This window comes from Garra rufa, chromosome 18, assembly GCF_049309525.1.
Source record: "Garra rufa chromosome 18, GarRuf1.0, whole genome shotgun sequence".
Lineage (NCBI taxonomy): Eukaryota > Metazoa > Chordata > Actinopteri > Cypriniformes > Cyprinidae > Garra > Garra rufa.
In genome coordinates this window covers 13,754,445-13,778,737 of record NC_133378.1, presented here as the reverse complement: position 1 = coordinate 13,778,737, position 24,293 = coordinate 13,754,445, and the positions used below count along the sequence as shown (strand labels likewise).

At 36.2% G+C, this 24,293-nt stretch overlaps 2 protein-coding genes across 2 annotated transcripts; one reads left to right on the top strand and one right to left on the bottom strand.

Moving 5' to 3' along the window:
- Positions 1-1,749: 1,749 nt before the first annotated feature.
- tcp1 (t-complex 1) lies at positions 1,750-17,635 on the top strand. Its single transcript, XM_073823852.1, has 12 exons — positions 1,750-1,881; positions 3,346-3,431; positions 3,876-4,004; positions 7,027-7,124; positions 7,219-7,329; positions 8,974-9,155; positions 9,257-9,383; positions 10,140-10,315; positions 11,675-11,798; positions 14,165-14,357; positions 16,774-16,937; positions 17,197-17,635. Exons 1-12 carry the CDS (start codon positions 1,800-1,802, stop codon positions 17,408-17,410), a joined length of 1,686 nt encoding a protein of 561 aa, XP_073679953.1. The 5' UTR covers positions 1,750-1,799; the 3' UTR covers positions 17,411-17,635.
- Positions 17,636-17,755: 120 nt separating this feature from the next.
- LOC141291694 (inactive serine protease 35) lies at positions 17,756-23,955 on the bottom strand. The gene is made up of 2 exons (XM_073823853.1): positions 23,825-23,955; positions 17,756-20,489 (listed from the first exon to the last, which is right to left on the bottom strand). Exon 2 carries the CDS (start codon positions 20,477-20,479, stop codon positions 19,199-19,201), a length of 1,281 nt encoding a protein of 426 aa, XP_073679954.1. The 5' UTR covers positions 20,480-20,489; positions 23,825-23,955; the 3' UTR covers positions 17,756-19,198.
- Positions 23,956-24,293: the final 338 nt, after the last annotated feature.

Genomic DNA, 24,293 nt, shown 5'->3' with positions numbered 1-24,293 from the left:
GTGAAAATTATTTATCTTTACTTTATTTTGTCATCATTATTTAAAAAAAAAAAGATAAAAATGGTCCTTATCAATAAAATTCTGTCTCATTATTTTAGCAGTTGACATTTTGGGCTGGTTTTTGATGAAGTGGGTGGGTATTGGTCAGCTTTTGGGCTGGAAATCGTCAACCCGATCTGGCAACACTGCAAAGAATCACTGAATCTTGTTCTTTGGAATAAACAGTTTTAAAGGTGCCATAGAATGGAAAACTGTATTTACCTTGGCGTAGTTGAATAATAACAGTTCAGCACATGGACATGACATACCATGAGTCTCAAACACCATTGTTTCCTCCTTCTTATATAAATCTGGTGTTTGCAAAAGACCACCGAAAAATAGGTCAATTCCAACATAACACCAACTATTACGCAATAGCCCCGGGATCGTTAATAGTTACACCCCCAACATTTGCATCGCCCAATCATCACTGAAGTCAGTAGGCTACAACAGTAAAATAAGGCGAGCCACTGAAGGGACACGGTTAGCCATGGCCGTAGCCAGCTATGAGGTCACCTCGGTCTGGACCTCTGTCTTTTTTTTATTTTCAAAAATAAAATGTCAAGCTCTCTGAATGATTATTTAGCCATTCAAACCACCTCATATCACCTGAGTGTTTGCAATTCATGTTTCTGCGAGAAGCTAGTGCAGTGAACGGGACTTGAGAGCGCGTTGAGTAAGAGCACGGGTGCAACCTCCGTTTGTTGCCAGATCCACCTAATATACGTGTTTTTTGACTCGTTTTTCCAATTTAGTGTGACACTTTGGGACGTTTATAAAGTGGAAAGTTGAATGTTAGTGTTAGTGATATATTAATCTTATTTACAAAACACAAGCTTTGAACTTATTTCGGATATATTTTTCTTTCTTTTTGTAATTGCTTGTTTTTCGTAGCAATATCTGCCAACATTGTACATTCATAAAAAAGCTTATAGACAATCTGTAACTTAATTGCTGACAGGAAGATACCACAATCGATAAGACAAACGCAGTGGTCATCGTTAATATCTGAAAGAAATGTATAACACTATCAAAAACAATAGCATACAAATCTGTTTGTTACAGATTGAAATAGGCTACTATGCCAAATAACGTTAACATTACTGGCCAGCAGGAAGACGTCTCATGCTCTTTAGTTAACCTTAAGTCATCAAAAAACATTAAATTAAAGCAGTGTTATTTTACTGATGTAACTGATGATTGGGCTATGCAAATTATTAACGATCCCAGGGCTATTGCGTAATAGTCGGTGTTATGTTGGAATTGACCTATTTTCCAGTGGTCTTTTGCAAACACCAGATTTATATAAGAAGGAGGAAACGGTGGTGTTAGAGACTCATGGTATGTCATGTCCATGTACAGAACTGTTATTATTCAATTCATTATTCTATGCCAAGGTAAATACAGTTCTCCACTCTATGGCACCTTTAAATAACCGCTGCTGCTCTTCCAGTCCACTAGATGTCCTTCAATCTTAATAAACGCCTTCGTGAAAACTATCGAGTGAATTACCAGATTCAAACTGGGAATTGTAGTTTTTATAACTTTGTCAGTCTGTGGATTAATCTGTTAGGTTTTAGAGCTCTTAATAAACATCACTGTGTAGAGTGTAGTCTTTGGAGTAGTTACGTGGCTCGTGTGTGTTTGAATGTGAACTAAAGGCTGCTGTTCTGGATCAATCTGGAACTTTCCACACGCGCCCCTCCCGCTCTCACTCTACCCATAACCCACCGCGCGCGTCTCCATTCTTCTCTCCCATCATGTCTAACATGTCTATGACAGAGGGTCCGTTAACCGTGCTCGGCCAGAGGACGTCCGGCGAGTCCGTTAGGGCTCAAAACGGTGAGTCGGGATGCGCCCATGTTTGCCGTTAATAAAACAAAGAGACGCGGTGAACGGGCCGCGCGTGGCGATGTTTGAACGGAAGAGCTGCGGCGGCCGGTGTCCCGAGCAGCACGTGTGCCTTAGAGGAATCAGAGTGTTTAATGCTTGATATAACGTTACATCAATAATACGCCTTCAGTCTTAGCATTGCCTTCTATAGTCGTTAATACATTAATTCCGTCGGTCTCCAAGCTTTACAGTGATGCGGCGTCTTGACGCATGAGCCGGTGAATCACTGTATCACTCCGCGGATACTGTATGCAAATCCTGTATGTTAGATTGTCAGACGAACAAACACATGTTCAAAAATTAAGTATGAATGATTACATGATAGTTCAAAATCACTTCCTGTACAGGAACGTGGAAGAAAAATGCAATTCATGCACATATGGCATTGCTAACGGAAGTCTTCTGCTTTTGTGTGATGCTACATTCACGCCCTGCTTGGTGACAGTTTACTTCCATATATGTGACCCTGGACCACAAAACCAGTCATAAGGGTCTGTTTTTGAAATTTAGATTTATACATCATCCGAAAGCTGAAAAACAAGCTTTCCATTGATGTATGATTTTGTTAGGGATCTGAATCTGAGGGTGGAAGAAAATCTCCTTTAAAGTGGTCCAAATGAAGTTCTTAGCAATGTAACGTTATATTGCTTATCAAAAATTAAGTTTTGATATATTTACGGTAGGAAATTTCTTCATGGAACATATTGACTTAATATCTTAATAACTTTTGGCATAAAAGAAAAATAGATAATTTTGATAATTAATTAATTTTTATAAATATGCTCACAAAAATATATTACTGGTGTGCATCTTAAGACAAAACAAAGGCACTGATATATTTTAAGATCAAACAGTGCAATTTTATTTCAGTTGAAACAACTCAGACTTACATTTTAGTCTAGAACTAGGCTTAAGCCTTGTCTGTGAAACTGGGGGATTGTGTTTAAAAAGAAGCATAGTAGAGGAAAGGAGAAAAAATATATATTTAAATGTTTTTGTTATATATATATATATATATATATATATATATATGTTTATATAAGCAGCACAACTGTTTTCAACATCGATTATAATCGTATGTTTCTTGAGCATTTTTACATAGAAAACAATGGAAAAGGAGTGGAGTGGAATGATGCAAAAACACTTTGAACAGAAAGTCTAACAAAAATTGTAGTGCACCATGAATTAAAATACTATTATAAACAACTCTGTTATTACACGTATGTGACCAATAATAATAGTAAGGCTAGTTCATACAGAACATGTTTTTGAATTGCGGAAGAAAACTCAATGTACACAAATAAAAAAGCGCTGCAGTGGAATGTAAAAGTGCATGCTGTGTGAACACAATCTTGCTGAGCAGAAAAGCACAAAACATTCAGTTTCAGATGAGATTTATTTGTTCTTTTGCAGTCATGGCCGCTGCATCCATTGCTAACATCGTGAAGAGCTCTCTCGGTCCCGTCGGACTGGACAAGATGTTGGTGGACGACATCGGAGTAAGTGAAGACATTTTTTCTCCCATCAGAGTGACCCGTGATGTTCAGATCTTGTGTACTAAATGTCTAATAAGAAACATCGGTCACACTTTATATTAGGTGGCCTTAACTATTATGTACTTGCATCAACAAATAAGTACAATGTACTTAATGTGGTCATATTGCATTGCAAAACACTTTTGCTTCTATTAAGGTGGAATATGGGTAAGGTTAGGGACAGGTTTGGTGGTATGAGTAAGTTTAAGGGTGGGTTAGGGTGTTTTTAAAAATATACATGTTTTTACATTGTAAATAAGTACATTGTACCAAATGATTAATTTAAAATATAAGTACATAGTAGTTAAGGCCACCTAATGTAAAGTGGGACCAAAACATTAGAATTGGTTGTACATAACAAATGTGCAGATTTGATGTGTTTTCTTATGCTTTGGGTATGTATTGTAGGATGTGACCATCACCAATGATGGAGCCACCATCCTGAAGCTGCTGGAGGTGGAGCACCCGGCGGCTAAGGTCCTCTGTGAGCTGGCAGAGCTGCAGGATAAGGAGGTTGGAGATGGCACAACATCAGTGGTGAGACATTTGCTGCTTCAGATTAGGGCTGTGTGTAGGGCTGTGCAATTATTCGAAAATCAGTTTCGATTTCGGCTTCAAATGACCAAGAAAATGCAGTAATCGAGAAACAATTATTGCGCCCCCTTTCCAGTGGTGCGCTTTCGCTCCTTCATAAAAGCCTAATTTCACATGCAAATCAGCAAAATCATGTAACGTGACTTGCTTGGTTTATTAATGTTTTTTTGACGTTGTATTTTTAAAAGCGAGAATGAAAACTTGCGCTGTTCTGTGTATGCGCTCAGAGACGGAGCAGAACACGGACATGTAGTTATCCTTAAGCTCAAGGTGCGCGCCTAAACGGTCAAATGCACGCAAAAATATTTCAAAATGAGGTGCTTGGTGATTATTCACGTAAACCCTTGTCAGTTATGTCTTAAATGATCATAAACTTTTGAGAATGAAAATGCGTGTGTAACAGTATATTGCGTCCGTATGGTGCTTAAAGCAGCAACAAATAATATTCCTTCTGCCGTCTTTGTGCTTAAAATTAATAAAATGTAAAAATACAAAGAGAAAAATATCACTGGTCTTGAATGAAAGACTTTTGTAGTTTTAATAAGAAACAAAGCATGTATAATTATTACAGTGAAGACGCTGTTTTATTTTACATTCAAATAATTACATTCAATTTCTGTAGTATTGTTAGACTATACTTTAGACTTGCATAAAAGTATTCAGTATTTTTTTTTAAGCGCTTTTTTTTCTGTTGTATTGCTATTTTTAAATTATTCACTAATATAAAGTTGTGGACCCAGTCATAATTGTGTTAAATAATCGTGATTACAATATTGACCAAAATAATTGTGATTATGATTGTTGCCAAAATCGAGCAGCCCTAGGTGTGCGATATGACAATTTTTGACCGTGGACGATTAAAATGTCTCCACGATCTGCTTTTGAAAAAAATATTGAAGTTTCATGCTACAGCGTGCCTCCGCCTTAATATACTGTACAACACGACATGCATTCACTCACAGGACATTGCAGTTATTCACAATCACAAAAGTACATTATTTGCATGTGCTTTAAAGTCTTGCCGGTTAAATAACGTTATTTCGTCCATGCGCTGTTCTGGCGTGTGCTTCATGAGCGTGTACACCTGAAGTGCACGTGCTAAAAGCCTGTCAAACAGCCTGATTACTGAACTAAGCTATCTTTCCCGTAGGGCTGGGCGATAATTCGATAACGGTAATTATCACGATATAGTTCGCTCGATAATGTTTACGCACGGAGTGATATTTTGCAGCCTGCACTTCCGGATGCTACATGCAGTATTTAGTTTGCAGCCACAGGGCTCTACAGTGCGACCATTTCACTCGCATTTGCGACTAAAAATTAGTATGTGCGACTGTAAAAAAAAATATTTAGGAGCAACATGTGCGACTGACTCGATCAGCATATTTGTGTTTGCACTCAGCGGAGATTTAAAGGTTTCTACGTGTTTTTGCAACGTTGAGTAATGTATCACAGACATATCTCACCAATCCTTTCATTAATAAAGTGTAGAGAGAGTGTAAATAAGAGACTGATTATACAGTATAGACAGCGTCGTTGATTATAATAGAGCTTTGTGATATCGCGAACTAAGATGAGTGACAGCTTTTAATAATTTTTAAGGCAGTTGGTAAATGACATTGATCTAATACAGCAGTTAAATAAACAAGAAGTTATTATTAAGTGACTCACATTGACTGACTAAAACACTATGCCTGATTTTGCTCTATTTCGTCGTCAAAAGTAATCTGAAACAAGTCACAACTGCGCGCATCTCCTTTCAAACACAGCGGTGTTTTATGAATGAAACGTGCGTTTTTAAGCGAATCTAGTAAAATGAATCAATTTCCCATTCATAAAGGGAGTCACTTGCTTTATTCCCGAATGAACCATCCGTTCGAACGAATCAAATGAATGATATGATTCAGTAAATATATCTGCGTCTTGGCGACACCTGCTGGCAGATCTGTTCAGTTTTTTTAAATCTTTAATATTTCTGTATTCAAAATGTTATATTTTAATAAACATTTAATAAACATTTTATATTTTAATAAACATTAATCTCAACATGAATCTATGATTTTGATTGCACTCATGTCACCCCTGAGCCTCATTAAACATATGAAAAGGTAAAAACAAAGGTAAAAAACAAAATTGCCCTGTAAATCACTTTGAGGGGTCAAATATCACTTCATTATAGGAAGGCTAATTTTTTTTTTTTTTTTTTTTTTATCAGAGTTTTGATTATTGTTTATAATGTGCTCCTAAAATTTTGACTTTACTCCTAAATTTAAGTTAGGAGCACAAGTAATAATAATAGCAATAAGAGTACATATATAATTTGTTTAAAGTGTATATAGTGCTGTATTTTTATATTTGTTAATTCAATTCCTTAAATACTAATACTACTGTACCTGAAAATTAAAGCACTGTTTGTTTTATTTGTATATTATGTGTATTTGTAACCTGTAGCCTATCTTTGTTCTTATTTATTAATAACAAAGATGAAATAACGACAAAGATTTTGTTTTTGCCCACTTCCCCTAAACATCTGCCATTCCTTTTATTTTATATTTTGTCACCTTGTAAGGTTTTTTTTTTTAAATATGGAAATTAGTTTGGCTGTGCTGCTCAGACAACTTGCATAATAGTAAAACCAACATGACAAAGAATCGTGATTAAAAACTGATATTTCTGGAAAAAAAAAAAAAAAAAAAAAAAACGTAATATGATATTTTTGCCATATCGCCCACCCCTACTTCAGATAAAAGTGTCTGTTAAAATTATTTCTTGTTATAGTACCATCCATGCAGTATCAGTATGTGTGGCTATGCTAACAGGATACAGAAACCGCCTCTTGTAAACTATTGGATGTGCAATTCTTTCTCTGCAGCTTCCACATTTTTGACAGTACTTTAGAATATCAGTTAAAGTGAGATTGTGTTGTAGAAACCACTCATCTGTGTTTTCATTTGTTGTTGTGTAGGTGATCATTGCTGCTGAGCTGCTGAAGAGTGCTGATGAGCTCGTCAAACAGAAGATTCACCCCACCTCCATCATCAGTGGATACAGACTGGCCTGCAAGTAAGAGTCACTTCCTGTGCCAAAAGGAAGTCTTTTGTAATTAAGCACTTTTGGGCCAAACGGTTACATTTAAACTCATTTCTCTGGTTCACAGGGAGGCAGTCAGATACATCAATGAGAATCTGACCATCGGCACAGATGACTTGGGTAGAGAGTGTCTTATCAATGCCGCCAAGACATCCATGTCCTCTAAGATCATCGGAGTGTATCCTCTGTGTTGTAGTGTTGTCACGATACTAAAATTATGATTCCGATGCAATACCTAACTAAAATATCTCGATAAAGGGTTCCCACGCTTCTTGAAAGTACTTAAAAAGTACTTGAATTTCAGACATATGGATTCAAAGCCTGAAAAGTACTTAAAAACAAACATAGATCCTTGAAAGTGCTTGAATTAAATTTTAAATACATTTTGTTTATGGTACTTTTTCAAAAATTGTCAACGGAGCTTTTTGAAACTCTGAATCAGTAAACCACTGTGTCGCAAAGTGATTCACTGCTTTGAAGCACTCCAATCTGATCGCAGTCAGAACGGGACTTTAAAGCGCATATGTATCTCTTTACAAAATAATAAAATTAAAATCACATGCCAGTGCCACTGAGCCTAGGTATGTAGAGATCTTTGCAAGTTTGAAAATTAGGGCCTTATGAAATTAGTTTTATCCCCAAATTCTGTTTAAGTTTTATTTGTTTTTATTTTTTTCCATTTTAATTTTTCTGGATTCCTTTTTTTTTTTTTTTTCCCGTTTTAATTTTTCTGCATTCCATTTTTTCTGTTTTCATTTTTCTGGATTCCGTTTCCTGTTTACGTTATGGATTCCATTAAAATTTTTATGGATTCCTTTTTTTTGTTTTCATTTCTACGGATTCAGTTTAAATTTTTCTGGATTCCGTTTTTTCCGTTTAAATTTTTCTGAATTCTGTTTTAATTTTTATGGATTCCATTTTTTCCGTTTTCATTTTTATGGATTCCTTTTTTTCGTTTTCCTTTTTATGGATTCAGTTTTTTTCTGTTTTCATTTTTATGGATTCTGTTTTTTTTTTTTTTTCATTTTTATGGATTCAGTTTTCATTTTTATGGATTCCGTTTTTTTCTGTTTTCATTTTTCTGAGTTCCGTTTTCATTTTTATGGATTCCGTTTTTTTCTGTTTTCATTTTTCTGAATTTCATTTTCATTTTTTTTTGGATTCATTTTTTTTTTTCTGTTTTCATTTTTATGGATTCATTTTTTTTCCGTTTTAATTTTTCTGAATTCTGTTTTAATTTTTCTGGATTTCGTTTTTTCCATTTTCATTTTTATGGATTCCGGTGTGTTTTTTTTTTTTTTTTTTTTTTTCAGTTTTAAATTTTTCTAGACTCTACTTTAATTGTTACATTAAAAAATATGAATCAAAACGTATGTCTAATTAATTGAAATCATGAAACTTACACAATTTAACAGCAATTTTTAAGGCCCAATAAAATGTTTTTTTTTTTTTTTTTTTACTCAAATTTAGTTTTATTCTCATTCAATTCTCAAATCTGTTTTCTGGATTCCATTTTAATAGTTTCATTGAGTATTTACAATTTCCTTTTAAATAAATTATTGTTTATATGATTAAAAAAAATATCTGGTAAATATTCCTTATATTGTTTAAGTAATATTTTTATAGTAATAGCAGCAGCACTATCATTACATTGAGTAATATTTCTGTCAAGTTAACTTTTATTTTAAAGGGTTGCTGCCTTTACATTTCTACCTAAGATTACATGGTTATACTCTGATACTTTTTAAGTGATTGTAGCATTAAAAGGCCATGTAGAGAGTCTGCATTTGTGCATTACAGTTGTTCCTTGACAGTCTGTCAGTGATGCTGATTTTTTTGCTAATATTGTGGTGGATGCTGCCCTGGCTGTGAAGTTTGTTGATGGTAAAGGTGTTGCTCGCTATCCTATCAACTCTGTGAATGTGCTGAAGGCTCATGGACGCAGTCAGAAAGAGAGTTTCCTCGTCAACGGATACGCACTTAACTGCACTGTCGGATCTCAAGGTTTGTGCAGATGTCTGCTTGCTTTTTTGAAATGTATTTTTTTTTTTTTTTGCATAGTGTATGTTAGAATGCGCGTGTTAATGTTGTTTGTATTTGTTTAGGAATGGTAAAGCGTGTGTCCAATGCCAAGATAGCCTGTCTGGACTTTAGCCTGCAGAAAACCAAGATGAAAATGGGTGTTCAGGTAGTCATCAGTGATCCAGAGAAACTCGACCAAATCAGACAGAGGTAAGCTTTCGTTGTTACATGCAGACACACACAAAGTAAATTTACATCGCTGCCGCACATCTGTGGTGTTTGTAGTTATATGTGTGAGATAAAGCATTGTTTGTCCAAATCCTCTCTTACACACAGATACAGTCGTGTCTCTGTTTTACCTTTGGGCTGTACAACATGTACCTTCCTGTACATTACCAAAAGTTTGGGGTCATTAAGAAGTTTTTTGAAGAAATAAAGACTTTACTGTGACTTATGTTATTCTATTCTGAATTAAAGACATTTATAATATTACAAAGTCTTCTATGTAAAATAAATACATATTCATTCCAATAGTACATTATTCATCAAATATTCCTTACATATTTTTTACTATTTAAAATAACTGTTTTCTATTTATATATTTTAAAATGTGTTTTATTCATGTGATTTCAAGCTTAAGTTTCCGCACCATAACTCCGGTCACATGATCCTTCAGAAATCATTCTAATATTCCGATTTGCTGTATTATTATCATTTTAAAAACAGTGCAGCACATTAAAACATCAAAACATTAAAAATCTTACCGTCCTAAAACTTTTGACTGGTAGTGTACTGTAATTATCTTACTAGGCCTTTTTTCTGGTTATTTGTATGTGAATAAGCGCTGTCTCTCAATTTTTCCTGTTTGCAGTAAGACTCATAATTTTAATGTCTCAAGCTGTCATAGTATTACTGATAACTTATTTTCCTCAGTTTTGATGATCTTTCCTGCATTTGTTTTTTTAGGGAATCCGACATCACAAAGGAGCGCATTCAGAAGATCCTGGCATCAGGGGCGAATGTGATTCTGACCACAGGAGGCATTGATGACATGTGTCTGAAATACTTCGTAGATGTCGGAGCCATGGCTGTGAGGAGGGTGCTCAAGAGGGACCTCAAACGCATCGCTAAAGCAACTGGGGGTCAGCTGACTACTTTTGCTTTTGTCTACACTTATGTTTAGTAGATCTAAACCGTCTGTTCTTAAAGGGGTCCTATTATGCTTTTTCACTTTTTGAATTTTAGCCAGTGTGTGGTGCGTATGTTTGGGTATAAAAAAACATCTACAAAGTTACAAATCTCAAATCCACTCCAAAGGGAGATCTTTAGTTTAAAAAAAAAAAAATCCCTTTTCAAGAACTACGACAAACGGCTCCTTTGGACTACACAGCATTGTTTTCCAGATTCTATGATGTCTCAAAGCTCATTAGAATATCATTCAAATAAATTCCTCCTACAGAAATTCGAATCGTGGTGGGAGGGGAGGGTTGAGGAGGTGGATTCGCCTAAATTTAGCAATGTAGCGTGGACAGCCGCTTCTGAGATGCTTCAGTGAGCCGCAGGGCGCCTGGTGTAAATGCGAGCATTGACTAAAGTGTCTGCAAAGTGCTCTGGTCACCATGTTAGAGCCACGGCTGATGTAAACGCAAGCATTGATTAGAGTGATGATCATCAGTGGTCGTGTCGGAGCTGCGCTGTAGATGTGTGCAGTGTGTGGTAAGAGATTTATTCATCGTGCAGTGTAGTTAGCTTTACTAGCCTTATGCTGGAGCTGGTTTCAGGCATGTAAATAATTAAATAAATGAGCACAATAATGATAATATCATATATCTGCGATCTCGCAGGCTGACGATAGGACCAACACTACTGTAGCGTATTATTTACTGACCCTCCATGCATCCTCGGTGTATATGACTGACTTCCTTTCAGACGAATGCAATTGAAATATATTAAAAAAATTATTCTGGCACTCCCAAGCTTTAGAATGGCATAGACTCATGTTTCTCTCCATCAGTCCCAAACAATCCAACAGTCCAATAAAGTGCATCAATAAAAGCCTCCCCTAGCAAACCGATGTGTTTTTGTAAAAAAAAAAAAATCCATATTTAAAATGTAAGAATCGCGCTAGACTATTGTACACGGAACTTGCTGCTTTGGAAAGGGGCGTGGCAGGACTGAAGCACCGTCTAAGCTGTTCGCCAATCGCAACGCAGTGGGACTGCTAACCAATCACAACACATTTTGTTTTTCGGAAGGCGGATCAAACCCGGAACTAATCAAGCCATTTGTGCCAGGCTGGGGAGAAAGTTATTGTAATAATGTAAATTATGTGAAAAATAATGCATTTTTCAAACCACCAAGCATGAGAGCATGTTCTAGTGCGCCCCGAAACAAAATGAAGACTTTGTAAAAGAGCATAATAGGACCTCTTTAAGATGCAGAGGTCATTTATTCTCAGTGTTTTAATTTTGATAAATAATGTCTTGATTTTCCCCCAACAGCCACTGTTTGCTCATCTCTGTCTAACCTGGAGGGAGAAGAGACATATGAGGTGTCCATGCTGGGTCAGGCAGAGGAGGTGGTGCAGGACAGAGTGTGTGACGATGAGCTCATCCTCATTAAAAAGTGAGATCATCTTCCACTTCCGTTTTAGAATTTACAGTGATGGCCAAAATTATTGGAACACCAGTATTTTCACCAGCTAAAAAATGGCTGATGTCGCTTTTTATATCTTGCTGTAGTGTGTCAGTGGGTAATGTCAGTTTACATTTCCAAACATTCATTTTGCCCCTATTTGTAATAATCCAGTAAGGTTTTTGTTTACAAAAGGAATCTGACAACAGCCAGGGATCCACACAGAGATCTGGGCCTGTATTCACAAAACTTTTTATCTTACCTCTAATGGTGCGTTCACACCGGACGCGACTTGCGCGGAAAAAACGCGCTATTCGCGCGTAGTTGAACGCTTGAACATTTGAGTTTACTCGCGCCATTCGCGCGGTAAAATTCGCGTCATTCGCGCGTGACATTTTCTTCACAACAGACGCGAATTCGCGTGAAGGGAGGGGCTTCTGCCACTCGTCAGCGGGAAAGTAGTTGTAAAATAGGTGAATGAGCTCAATTTGCCAGCTTTAGCTTGCTTGTAGTCTCAATATGTATGTATATGTAGGTTAAATTGAGTAAAGAGCGTTTTTTAAAACTAACCAGATTGTCCGACCTCTTCACTCACTTTATTCTTAGCAAGATCCCTTTTATTCCTGTTTCTACAAAAGTCCAAAGATGTATCGTACAGCTCCGAGGAACCACAGACAGCAACGGTGATTTTGTCCGCCATTGTTGTTTCGGATTTCTGCCTCCGTCACTACTAGAGCAAGCTCCTGATTGGTTACCGCGGCGCGGAATTCCGCCGAAGTTCAGATTTTTGAACTCGCGCGATTCGCGCGAATGGCGCGGCAATCGCTTGAACGCTCAATGTGCGCCGCGCCATTCGCGCTATTCGCGCGTTTCGCGCCGCCTCATTCGCGCGTTTCGCGCCGCAGGATGGCTATTCGCGTCTTTGCATTGACTTAACATGTAAATCACTCGCGCTTGCCGCTTCATTCGCGTCCGGTGTGAACGCACCTTAAGAGTTCTCTTAAACAGGTTTTAAGAGAAAACTCCAAGCTTAAAAACTGCGATTCACAAACCTGCTGAGACTAACTTTTACTAAGGAATAGAGAGAAGTCTTAGGCTAAGTGCATGCTTATTAACTATGCACACATTGATTGGTTAATAGGGGAAGGATAGGGAGTCTCTGTCAGATATTTATTCATAGAAATATTGTACAGCGTGATATTGTTGCCATATTCCAATAAAGATTTTAAAATACAGGCTGTCACTAATTAAACAAGTATATATTCAGCTAATTATCAGCCTCTTGCACGTGTGCTTCTCTTAAACAAATAGTGGATATGCATATAAACACCAAATTGGACGCAAGAACAGCTGTTACTTCTTGTCAAACTTGTTAATGAAAACAAGGTTGTAATCAAATAATTGAAGTTGGAATAACTTCCAAAACCTAAAAAGTTGCATGGGAAAACATATGTTTTCAAATAAGGGCAAATTGCCAGCAACAGCCATTTTAGCCCTGCTGAAAAAAAAATAGAAACAATCACAGAATTTGTAATGGTTTTACTGGTTATAATGGGAATTGTACTGGTTTTCATGGTAACTGTAATGGTGCCTGTTGTTTTCTACTAGCAATTGGTCGCCGCCTTTTAGCGGCTTGTAAAACCACTAAATCCCAATAGAATATATACAAAAACACACTACAGGAAACCACTTTTAATGGTTTTAATGGTTAAAAGCTGATGATTTGTAATTGTATTTGTAGTGGAAACCATTAGACTTCCTGTGATGTTTGTAGTATTATTATTATTATTATTATTATTATTATTTTTTTTTTTTTTTTTTTTTTTTTTTTTTTTTTTTTCAGCAGAGGGGATAGTTTGTGATTTGGTCCTCTTCACTACTCTGAACGTTTTACAGATTTAGAAGCTAGTTTTAATGCTAAAATGCTTTGTGAAGTACGCTTAGAGCAAAAATGTAAGAGTCAAGTTGTTTACAGTATTTTATTACATTAAAAAAATATGTGAAATACAAATTACTAAAATGTTCACAGACTTTATAAATGCTAGAATCATGTATTTTGGTTCCCCTCGCTCAACAAAAAATCCTTAATTTAACACTGTACAGAACATAAATGAAAAATTTCAGTTTTTGAAACAAGTGATTATAAACATTTATTAAAAACAGAACAAACTGTGCATTTGTATGAACAAACAGATCATTAATGTCTTATTTGCCAGCAACTGATTAAAAAAATGCAACTTGCTTTTAGAATAAAGTGATATATTGCTGTTAACTGCATGGACCTTGTAGTAGCGTTGTAGCCCACCTAATCACATTTTAGTAACTTTGTCTTTTTTATTTCTCTCTTGCTCTTCCAGCCCAAAGGCACGCACATGTGCCTCTATCATCTTGCGCGGGGCGAATGACTTCATGTGTGATGAAATGGAGCGCTCGCTGCATGATGCTCTGTGTGTGGTGAAGAGAGTGCTGGAGTCCAAATCTGTGGTACCAGGAGGTGGCGCTGTAGAGGCTGCACTGTCCATTTATCTGGAGAACTATGCAACAAGCATGGTGAGGACCCACTTTTACAGCTGTTCTTGACGGCTTATGTTTATATTTTTATGTAAAGTTGCAAAAAGTGATTGGTTTGTTTTGTTATAACAAGCTAACAGGTCAATTATAGCTGATGTATATATAAAATAATAGTAAAACAAAAGAGACGAGTAGGCTGTTATTGTCAGAATAAAGTTGAGACCAGTTTCTTAAATATTTCTGTACTGTGGATGTATTAACACTCCCATTATAACCGCTGTCGTGCCTGTTTGACGGCGTGCGCGGTTATACGCGTGGGGAACGGGACAGATAAACAGCTCTGCTGACAGCTGCCTCCATCCTGCTCAGAACAAACATGCCTTATTTATCATTGAGACGCATTAACCCTCACTAGACCTGCAGTGTGATCTGTTACAGTCTATTCAGTTCAACAGCAGGGTTCATAATCATAGATTTGTATTTTCTGAGGTCAATGAATCTATACATCAGATTTATTTTTTACAGAAAATCCATTTTATTCCTGAAATCTGAATGAGTTCATTCAGAATTTGTATTGCCATGGTCTGTTTGAATATTTCAGTATTTTCTGGGTTCCCTCAGAATTTCTGGAATATCATGGAATTTTAAAAGGTCTATTCCAGACATCGGAAGTCATTTTTTCCTTTACATTTTAGTTTCCATTTATCAAAATGTAATTTTTCTATACCGTATTTATTTATTTTTAAATCGTGTTGTTTCACACATTTTGCCTATTTGTATGGTTGGGCTGTTTTTCAGCGCCATTGTATTCCCTTCCTGCACGCCAACTGGCAATCACTTAAGTTAAATGCATTCACCAGGTTGTACCAGATAACTAAGGCAAACATGCCAGGAAAATGTTCATTTTAAGACCTTTGGCTACAAAAATACCACTTCAAAGGCCGGCTGTTAAAAAAGCAGATGATAGAAAAGCAAAAACTAAATGTGACGAAATAAGTGTGTTTTGTATTGAAAACGTCTGTAAACAAGTAAATAAAGCTTGCAAATGGATGGATCTGTTCTTTATAGGTCATGGAAATTCAGCTTTTTAGTCAGTGAAAGTAAGGAAAGGAAAATATATATTCTATATATGTGACCCTGGACCACAAAACCAGTCATAAGGTTAAATTTGACAAAACTGAGATTTATACATCATATGCAAGCTCAATAAATAAGCTTTCTATTGATGTATGGTTTGTTAGGATAGGACAATATTTGGCTGAGATACATCTATTTGAAATCAGAAATCTGAGGATGCAAAAAAATCAAAAAGACTGAGAAAATCACCTTTAAAGTTGTCCAAATTAGGTTCTTAACAATGCATATTACAAATCAAAAATTACATTTTGATATGTTTACAGTAGGAATTTTACAAAAAATCTTCATGGAACATGATCTTTACTTAATTTCTTAATGATTTTTGGCATAAAAGAAAAATCAAAAAGTTTGACCCATGCAATGTATTTTTGGCTATTGCTACAAATATACCCCAGCGACTTAAGACTGGTTTTGTGGTCCAGGGTCACATATGTTCTATATATTTCTATAAGCATGTGAAACGTGAATTATATAAAGCTATATTACCAGTAAAGGACATAAACTTTATTTTATGTATTTGTTTCTTATTCAAATTAATTGAACTGAGCAGCAGTAAAGGGTCAGACTTTAAAGATTTATTATCCTATCAGTGAGAAAGGGTAGAAAATATAAAGGTTTTAATGATTTTGTTTTAATGATTTTAAAACTCTATTAGCATTTCTACAATCAGTATATAAAAGTATACTGACAGTACGATATATATCAACTGATTCTGTAAATGTATTTTTCTTTCTGATACACTGAGAGCTGAACAAGATTTGGGTTAAAAGATATATTATCCTATAACTACATCCAGTGGTCTTCCTGGATATTACAGTCTTTATCTATCTGTTACATTTTCTGATAGTTTTAATTTTGTTGGTGGCCTCTGAATATTCTAAATTCATGAAACTATGCATGTTTCCTAAGAAGGACTTGTACTCCGTGTGTAAAAAGTTAGGATAATGCTCTTTAAAGAAAACATGTCAGAAAAATTACTGTTATCTTTTTTTACTGTTACATTAATCGCCATGGCAACACCTTTCAAGATATCCCAAATCCGTTTGCAATTTAGGTTCCTTAATATTTTGGCATCACATAGACAAAGTTTGGTGTGAACTGCTTGGTTTTCCTGGGAGGAAAAGTCAGGGAATTTGACATTTGGCTTAGAGTGGCAACACTGTATTTTGAAAAACTTTTTTAATGATTATAGAGAAAATGAATAGGGAATATAAGGAAAAACTGTGTGTGCACTGTTGCATTCTTCAATATCTAGTAATTGTGCGTTGTAATAATTTGTGTGCATGAATAAACCATTGAAACTGTGTTTTTGACATAGGGTTCCCGTGAGCAGCTGGCTATTGCTGAATTTGCTCGCTCTCTGCTCGTCATTCCTAAAACTCTGGCAGTCAACGCCGCACAAGACTCCACCGACCTGGTGGCCAAACTCAGAGCCTTCCACAATGAGGCTCAGGTCAACCCTGAACGCAAGAACCTCAAATGGTTAGTGTTGCTTTCTTCTCATTACACAGCAAAGCTCTTCAGGTCTTAGAAATATGACTGCACTTTCAGACAGTAGACAAACATACAATCAGGAATAAAAACTCTGGTGTTTGGTCTACTTCATTAAAAGGTCTTTAAAATGGAGTTTGTAGACAGTCTGGAAGCAATCTTGGCTATTATGGATTATGCTAAGAGCCAACGTAGTTTGAAAGAAAAGATTGATTACTCTGTTTAAACCTATTTTTGTGTGCGCTGCTAGGATCGGGCTGGATCTGGTAAATGGAAAGCCGAGAGACAACAAGCAGGCGGGAGTGTATGAGCCAACAATGGTTAAAACCAAGAGTCTGAAGTTCGCCACAGAGGCTGCCATCACCATCCTTCGAATCGATGACCTTATCAAGCTCTTCCCTGACCAGAAAGAGGGTGGGCCTTCCTACCAGGATGCTATCCAATCAGGCTCTTTGGAGGGATAAAGTCCAGCTGCATCACATCTGTAATCGGCTGGTTCTGGTGTCGGTCCACTCAGCTTTTGTTATTTATATTCGGATCCAACTGATGAGCTGTTAGTGTAGAAAGTGCACTTTGTTGGTGTTACTTATTTTTTGCTATTAACATGGCTGTGGGTCATGTGTAATGTAACAAATGTTCCTTTTTCTGCTATTTCAAAAGACAATAAACCAGAATGGTGTAGAAAGGAATCTTGTTTCTGATGTTTTGTGAAAGAAAATGTTAAAACAACACGATTTTATAGTACATTTATGAATTAGTACGTACTTTAACATTTGAACTCCATTGACTTTATTAGGCAAATGCATTCAATATTAAATAAATACAAATACACTTATCACCCCAGTTAGAAATTACCTCCACTTGTGAGTTATGAATGTCCAAGCTACTCCTTTCCATCTGCATGGTGATTTATACTGCCGAGCTTTAAAAAGCATAATGGTCAATTATGCACTTTATTCCTATTAAAGGCTGTTATGCACAAACAGAGCTGGGTAGATTACTTTCAAATTGTAGTCCGTTACTGATTTTAAATTGCACGACAAAAATTGTAGTTGCTAACATAATCCATTACATTACACATTTTAGGTAATACAATCAGACTATTAGATTACTCTTAAACTCGTTTATCACATTGATTTAAATAGGGTAATTTTGTACCATATTGATATAAACAAATATAAAGAGCAAGAAAATATATTCCATTTGCTGTTAACGTGAAGTTCATTAAATTAGTTTTTAGTTTTAATTTTAAAAATTTCTTTTTTTTTTTTGTTTACATGTCATGTGACCCAAACCAACGTCAGAGAACCAATGAACATGCAAATGTGATACTATTAATTTGTGCATTTTAATGTGAATGAAAGACAATAGCCGTCCAAAGACATGGTTAAAGTGATAATTCAAATAAAAATTAGCATGTTCATCAGGAGTTGATGCAATTTTGAAACTTCTTGAACCTGGAATGATTTTTGTAAGTATAATGGTCAAATGCTGTGTAGCCACCTGACTAATGACTGGTCTTTGTGTAAATGTCCACAACACTTGAAGACTTTCTGAATCTATAAAAGCAGTAGGGTATTTTCGAAAGGAAATTTTAAAAGATGAAAAAAGGAATTAGGGATACATAATTTATTGCTATTGTGTAAATAATATGCGATCATGTAATCTACAAAAAAAGTATTTGTATTTAATATTTTTTAAATGTTGCTTAATCTAAGTACTTAATTTTTGGAATATGATAATGTAATCCAGATTACATGTAATCAGTTACTATCCAGCTTTGTTCACAAATAATCTTATCATCTTCTTTTTTTTTCAGAGGTAGTATGAAATCACCATGCACTTCACTTGTATGCAAAATGGGCTCTTCCCCATGCAACTGGTGACATTTTTCATACTTGGGTGAACTCTTCAAGAACTTAAACAAAAACCATACTAAATGTCAAGCTGTTTTGCTTTTCAGTAGTTAACTACATGGCCTCAGCTGGTGATATTGGCTTTTTAACACAAATATGGCCTGAACATGACATTAGAAAAGCTACACTTTTTTTTACACTTGAATTTTGGCAATCGAAACAAAAATAAATATACAGCATCCAAATTAATCTTGTTAAAAAGGCATTTCCTGTACAGATGTTCCATTTGGGCTTAACTACTCACCCTGGATTTCCCATTGGGTCAAAATCAGCACCCGTTTTGTAATTTTTTGCATCTAGACCGTCCCCGCAGTCTTGAGAACTTGCTGACCTTTCTCAGGTCAGTTTACACTGACTAGCACCTCCGTGAATCCAGTGGCATATCTGGGCGTACTTGTTGGGTGTTATTCTAACTGCCACATTATAGTCCTTTTGTATCCCATCAACATCCACCCACTGGTGTCCAGAGAACACGCCAATTACCTTCCTCTTCCACTTTCCTTTTCCTCCCTGATCTCGTAGCCTTACGTACACCCCAGCTCCGCTTGATCCCTTCTGCGCATCGCAGTATTGGTACATTAGGTCATTTGATTCCTCTAAGACCGAACAGAAGCGGTAGACCACTTTCCCTAATTGGTCATTATCAAACCCAGAGAAGTGGATCCTTCCAGATGGGACGTCTTTGACTACAGGAACAACGCCTAACTCCATGAACTTCATCTTATGGGGTCGTTTCAGCTCCAGAAGGGCATAATCATAGTCAGCTGAGATCTCCTTGCCTGCTCTCCTCATCCAGCCAGTTGGTACTTGGGTTAGTTTAACACGTGTCCACCTGAACACCGGTTGTTTGGACTGGTCTGAATCTGTGTCACGTCTAACACGGTTCTTTCTTTTCCTCTTGCGAAGTAGTTCTCCTTCGGTGGCTACATCTTCTTCATTTCCCACTTCACTTTCTTTTCTCTTTTCTCCTCTCCTCCTTCCTCCTCTTTGACGTCCTCCTCTGCGTTTGGAGCGAAGCTTCATGATACCCACTCTGAGCTTCTTGGTCCCTTTCAGATAGACTTGACCATCATGGACACAGTGAGCAGAAGTCAATACATGTCTTGGAGAAACCAAAATGCCTGAGCAACCTGTAGAGAGCCTCACTGAGGCAGAAAAGGGGTAATTGGTGATGTAGTGTTTATCTGTAATCACAAAGCGTCCATCCATGCCGTATACCTGCCGTTTATTGCGTTTGAGGTGTCCAGCCTTGCCGCCAACAGAAGAGGATGCATTTCTTAATTCAGTGACCTCTTCCAGTTGTATTTTGGTGAAGGTGCGTGTTCCGTTCTCGTAGACTGTTTCATAAGACAGTAGCTGTTCCAGCTCAGCAGGCCTCGGTTCTGGCAGCTTTCTTTGGCACTCGATCCCACACATCACTCCTGGCTCATTTAAGTCATCAGCAGTGAATTCTGGGCTTTGAAGCCTCACTGTGCTTTGGTCGAGGATCACTGGGATCTTTATCTTTGCAAAGTGGGCATCATCTTCATTGTTTGTGATAGGAGCACCGCTATAGACCAAAGATACAACCAGAGCCAATGCGGTCAGACTAAACAACAAAGATGGAGGACCTGTCATCTTGCTCTACCTGAAGGTGAAAAGATAAGAGTTCAGGAGTGAGGCTAGAAGAACAGACTGGACTTCTATATGTTGTTCACTTCTGGTAGTGATTATGCAGAGCTAAAAATAATGGTGCACTTGATGTGGCTAATGAAAATTGAAAACCGGAGCAAAAAATGCAATGGATGTCTGCTTGCTGAAGATACACTCCTAACTATTCTTGTCACAAGAATACACAAATTGCAGTGCTGATGCAATTTGGGAGGAGTAAAATTTACATATGTGACCCTGGACCACAAAACCAGTCTTAAGTAGCATGGGTATATTTCTACCAAAAAGTAAAGATCATGTTCCATGAAGATATGTTGTAAATTTCCTACCGTAAATATATCAAAACTTAATTTTTGATTCGTGCATTGCTAATGCACAATTTTAGAGGCGAGTTTCTCAATTTTTTGATTTTTTTGCAACCTCAGATTTTAGATTTTCAAATAGTTGTATCCTGGTCAAATATTGTACGATACACCAACAGAAAGCTTATTCATCAGCTCATTCAGATGATGTATGATTATAAATGTAAAAAAAATACCCTGATGACTAGTTTTGTGGTCCAGGGTCACATATGTGGCTTGAACAACCAGATGCATTCGCACTTGGTTCCAAACCACCTCTGGAGGTCATGTTGAGATAGCTGTGCAATCAGCAAAAATGTAGACCAAGTCTTCAAAATTGCACCTCCTAAAGTTCTTGTAGCTCAACTAAGGCAATAGGCCAAGGTCAAGGGTTCAAACACTAGGAAGCAAACAAAGCTAATAAAAACGTATAAATAGAATATGCTGAAAGTCATTATGGATAAAAGCACCAACTAAATGTGAGAATGTGAATAGACATAAGTAGGTCTTATATATGGCATTCTACAGAATTGGTGCAAACTGCTGTCCCCCAACCAACAACACATTTAAGCATATAACTATTCAAGTCTTAGTCTTAGATGTTTTCTAAGATCCTTCTATTATCTATTGAAACCCACAGTAATATTTTAAATATCAGTAAGCTTAATATATTTAGTGGGTACTTGCAAGTGGGAGGTGGCTATCCTAAACCCATAAATTTTAACTTACGAGAATTATATGGAAATAGTTTTTGCATTTTATTCTATTGTTTTAAAAAAATATCTTTTTGATTCAATATTTATTTTATATTTTCTTTGTAAATTTTGAAAAAAAAACAAAAAAACATCTCACTACCAAAACACTATATGTTTCAGTCCATTGGCTGAGACTGGTTTTAACTACACTCCCACATTTATGATCAGGAAATATCCATGTGTCCCTCTCTCTCATAGCTACATGGTGAGTAGATAGGTCATTTTAAAGCAAATGTGTTTAAAAGTATGAAAAATCTGTGTAACTTTAAATAATGTCAGTACCGAACACCATTTTTCTATAATTAAACACAAACTCTTTTTTGGGAGTTATTCCATAACATTTAGTTTTTATATGTGTGCAACTGTTCAGAACTGTGCGAGCTTACCATAATTTACATCTTTGAGCTAGAAAGTCACAATCGAAAAATTTGGTGAAGTTTTGGTATTTTTTAGTATGTTTCAGTAGTGATTTAGTATGTGGGTTAAAATTCTGTAATGTGATGGGTTGCTACCAAAAATGTGCAGTCACTACTATTTTCGTCAAAAATAAAGTATACTAAGATTTTATGATAGTGTTTGGTTCAATTTATATTCAAACTAATTAATCTTTAAGTTTGAAATCAGTTTGATCACCTTTTTTCTTTTACAAGGAAGAACTGGATTCAGAATACAACAAATGTCATAAATTACACTTGTTAAAATTTTAATTGTTATTGATTTACTTCTGAAAACTTTTTAATAAAACAGAAACACACACACATATACATATATATAAGAAAGATGTAAGCAAAATCTTAATAGGTCAGTATAACTCTTCTTAAGTCATATACAGTGCCTTGCAAAAGTATTCATACCCCTTCATTTTTGTCACATTTTGTTTTGTTGCAGCATTATGTTAAACTGCTTTAAATTAGTTTTCCCCCACATCAATTTACACTCCATACACCATAATAATGACAAAGCAAAAACCAGATTTGCAAATTTTACAAATTTATTAAAAATAAAACACTGAAATAAGTACTTTGCTTAAGTATTCATACCCTTAACTCAGTACATAGTTGAAGCACCTTTACAGCCTCAAGTTTTTTTGGGTATGATGTTACAAGCTTTGCACATCTGCATTTGGCAATTATCTGCCATTCTTTGCCTCACCTTTTCACCTCTCAAGCTCTGTCAGCTTGGATGGGGGCTGGAAGACATTTTCTAGAGTCCTAGTTGTTCCAATCGTCTTCCATTATGGATAATGCCTCTGTGAACCTTCAATGCAGCAGATTTGTTTCTGAACTCTTCCCTAGATCATTGCCTTAACGCAAGTCTGTCACTGAGCTCTACAGGCAGTTATCTTGACCTCAGGACTTGGTTTTTGCTCTGATATGCATTTTCAGCTGTTAGACCTTTTCTGAGAGGTGTGTGCCTTTCTAAATCATACTCATTCAAATGAATTTGCCGTAGTTTAACTCCACGCGAAGTGTAGTAACATCTAGAAGCAATATGAATGCTCCTGAGCTAAATTTCGAGTGTCCCAGAAAAGGGTATGAATACTTATGCAACGGGATCTTTTCAATTTTTTATTTTTAATAAATTTGCACAAATGTTAAAAACCTATTTTTTGCTTTGCCATTATGGAGTAGGGAGTGTAGATTGATGTGGGGAAAAAAAAGTAATTTAAAGTATTTTAACATAAGCAAAAATTTAAATAATGAATAATTAAGGCACTGTATTACTGTTTTGGTAGTGACACATCTGGGAAGATGACCAATTATTTATTAGTTATTCCCCCTCTTGGCAGTAGTGGAGGAGTTTGCATATTAACGTGTATTGTCTGTGTAAAAGAGACAAATATTTAAATGACCCAATCATTTATCAGAAAGTTTCCAGTTCTACCAATATGCACCCTAAATGGTGTAAATGGAGAAAAGAGAATTAATGCAGAGATTCAATAATAATCAACAATAATGCAGTAAAGATATTTAGATTATGCTCCTGTTTAGAAGTAGGATGTTTGCAGTGAGTAGGCTAGGTTACATGAGAAAAGGTAAAGAAACAATTTTTACTTTTCATTTAATATATAATAATGCAGTGACAACATTGTCTATAGATAAGGATTGCTTCTGTTATTGCATATAACAGTCTCCACCTAATTGGCAAGTGTTTACGCTGTCTGTTTCTAATTAACATTCAGCATTTTAATCAACTTCATCAAAATACGAACTCACCCTCAAAGCTCATGAACCCGACGAGAGAAAAGTGCGCTCCAACGGACTCTTCTGACAGCAGTAACTGCATGAATCCAAGTGTTTTAACACGCAGATGATCGATGAAAGTGTTGAGGAGCTGTGACGCACGCGTCCGTTCAGTGCTATAACGGGCGGGCGTGAGAGAGAGGCGGGAACGACTGAATAAGGATAACCATACTAGTTATTTGTGGTAAGCAGTGGCACACCCACGCCGTTTAAACGAGGCTACGGGCAGTTAATGTAATTATATAAGGGTTAAAGCGAGTGCATCCACAACTCTGATGTATCTTTACAAAAGTTTCACCAAAGTAAGTTTATTTCTTTACCGTCAAAAAGTTAGCATCAAAACATTTAATTAAATTAAAGTTCACCTTTTTCTGGTGAAAAAAAAAAAAGCTAAAACCAGCCTAGGCTGGTTGGCTGGTTTTAGCTGGTCAACCAGCCTGGT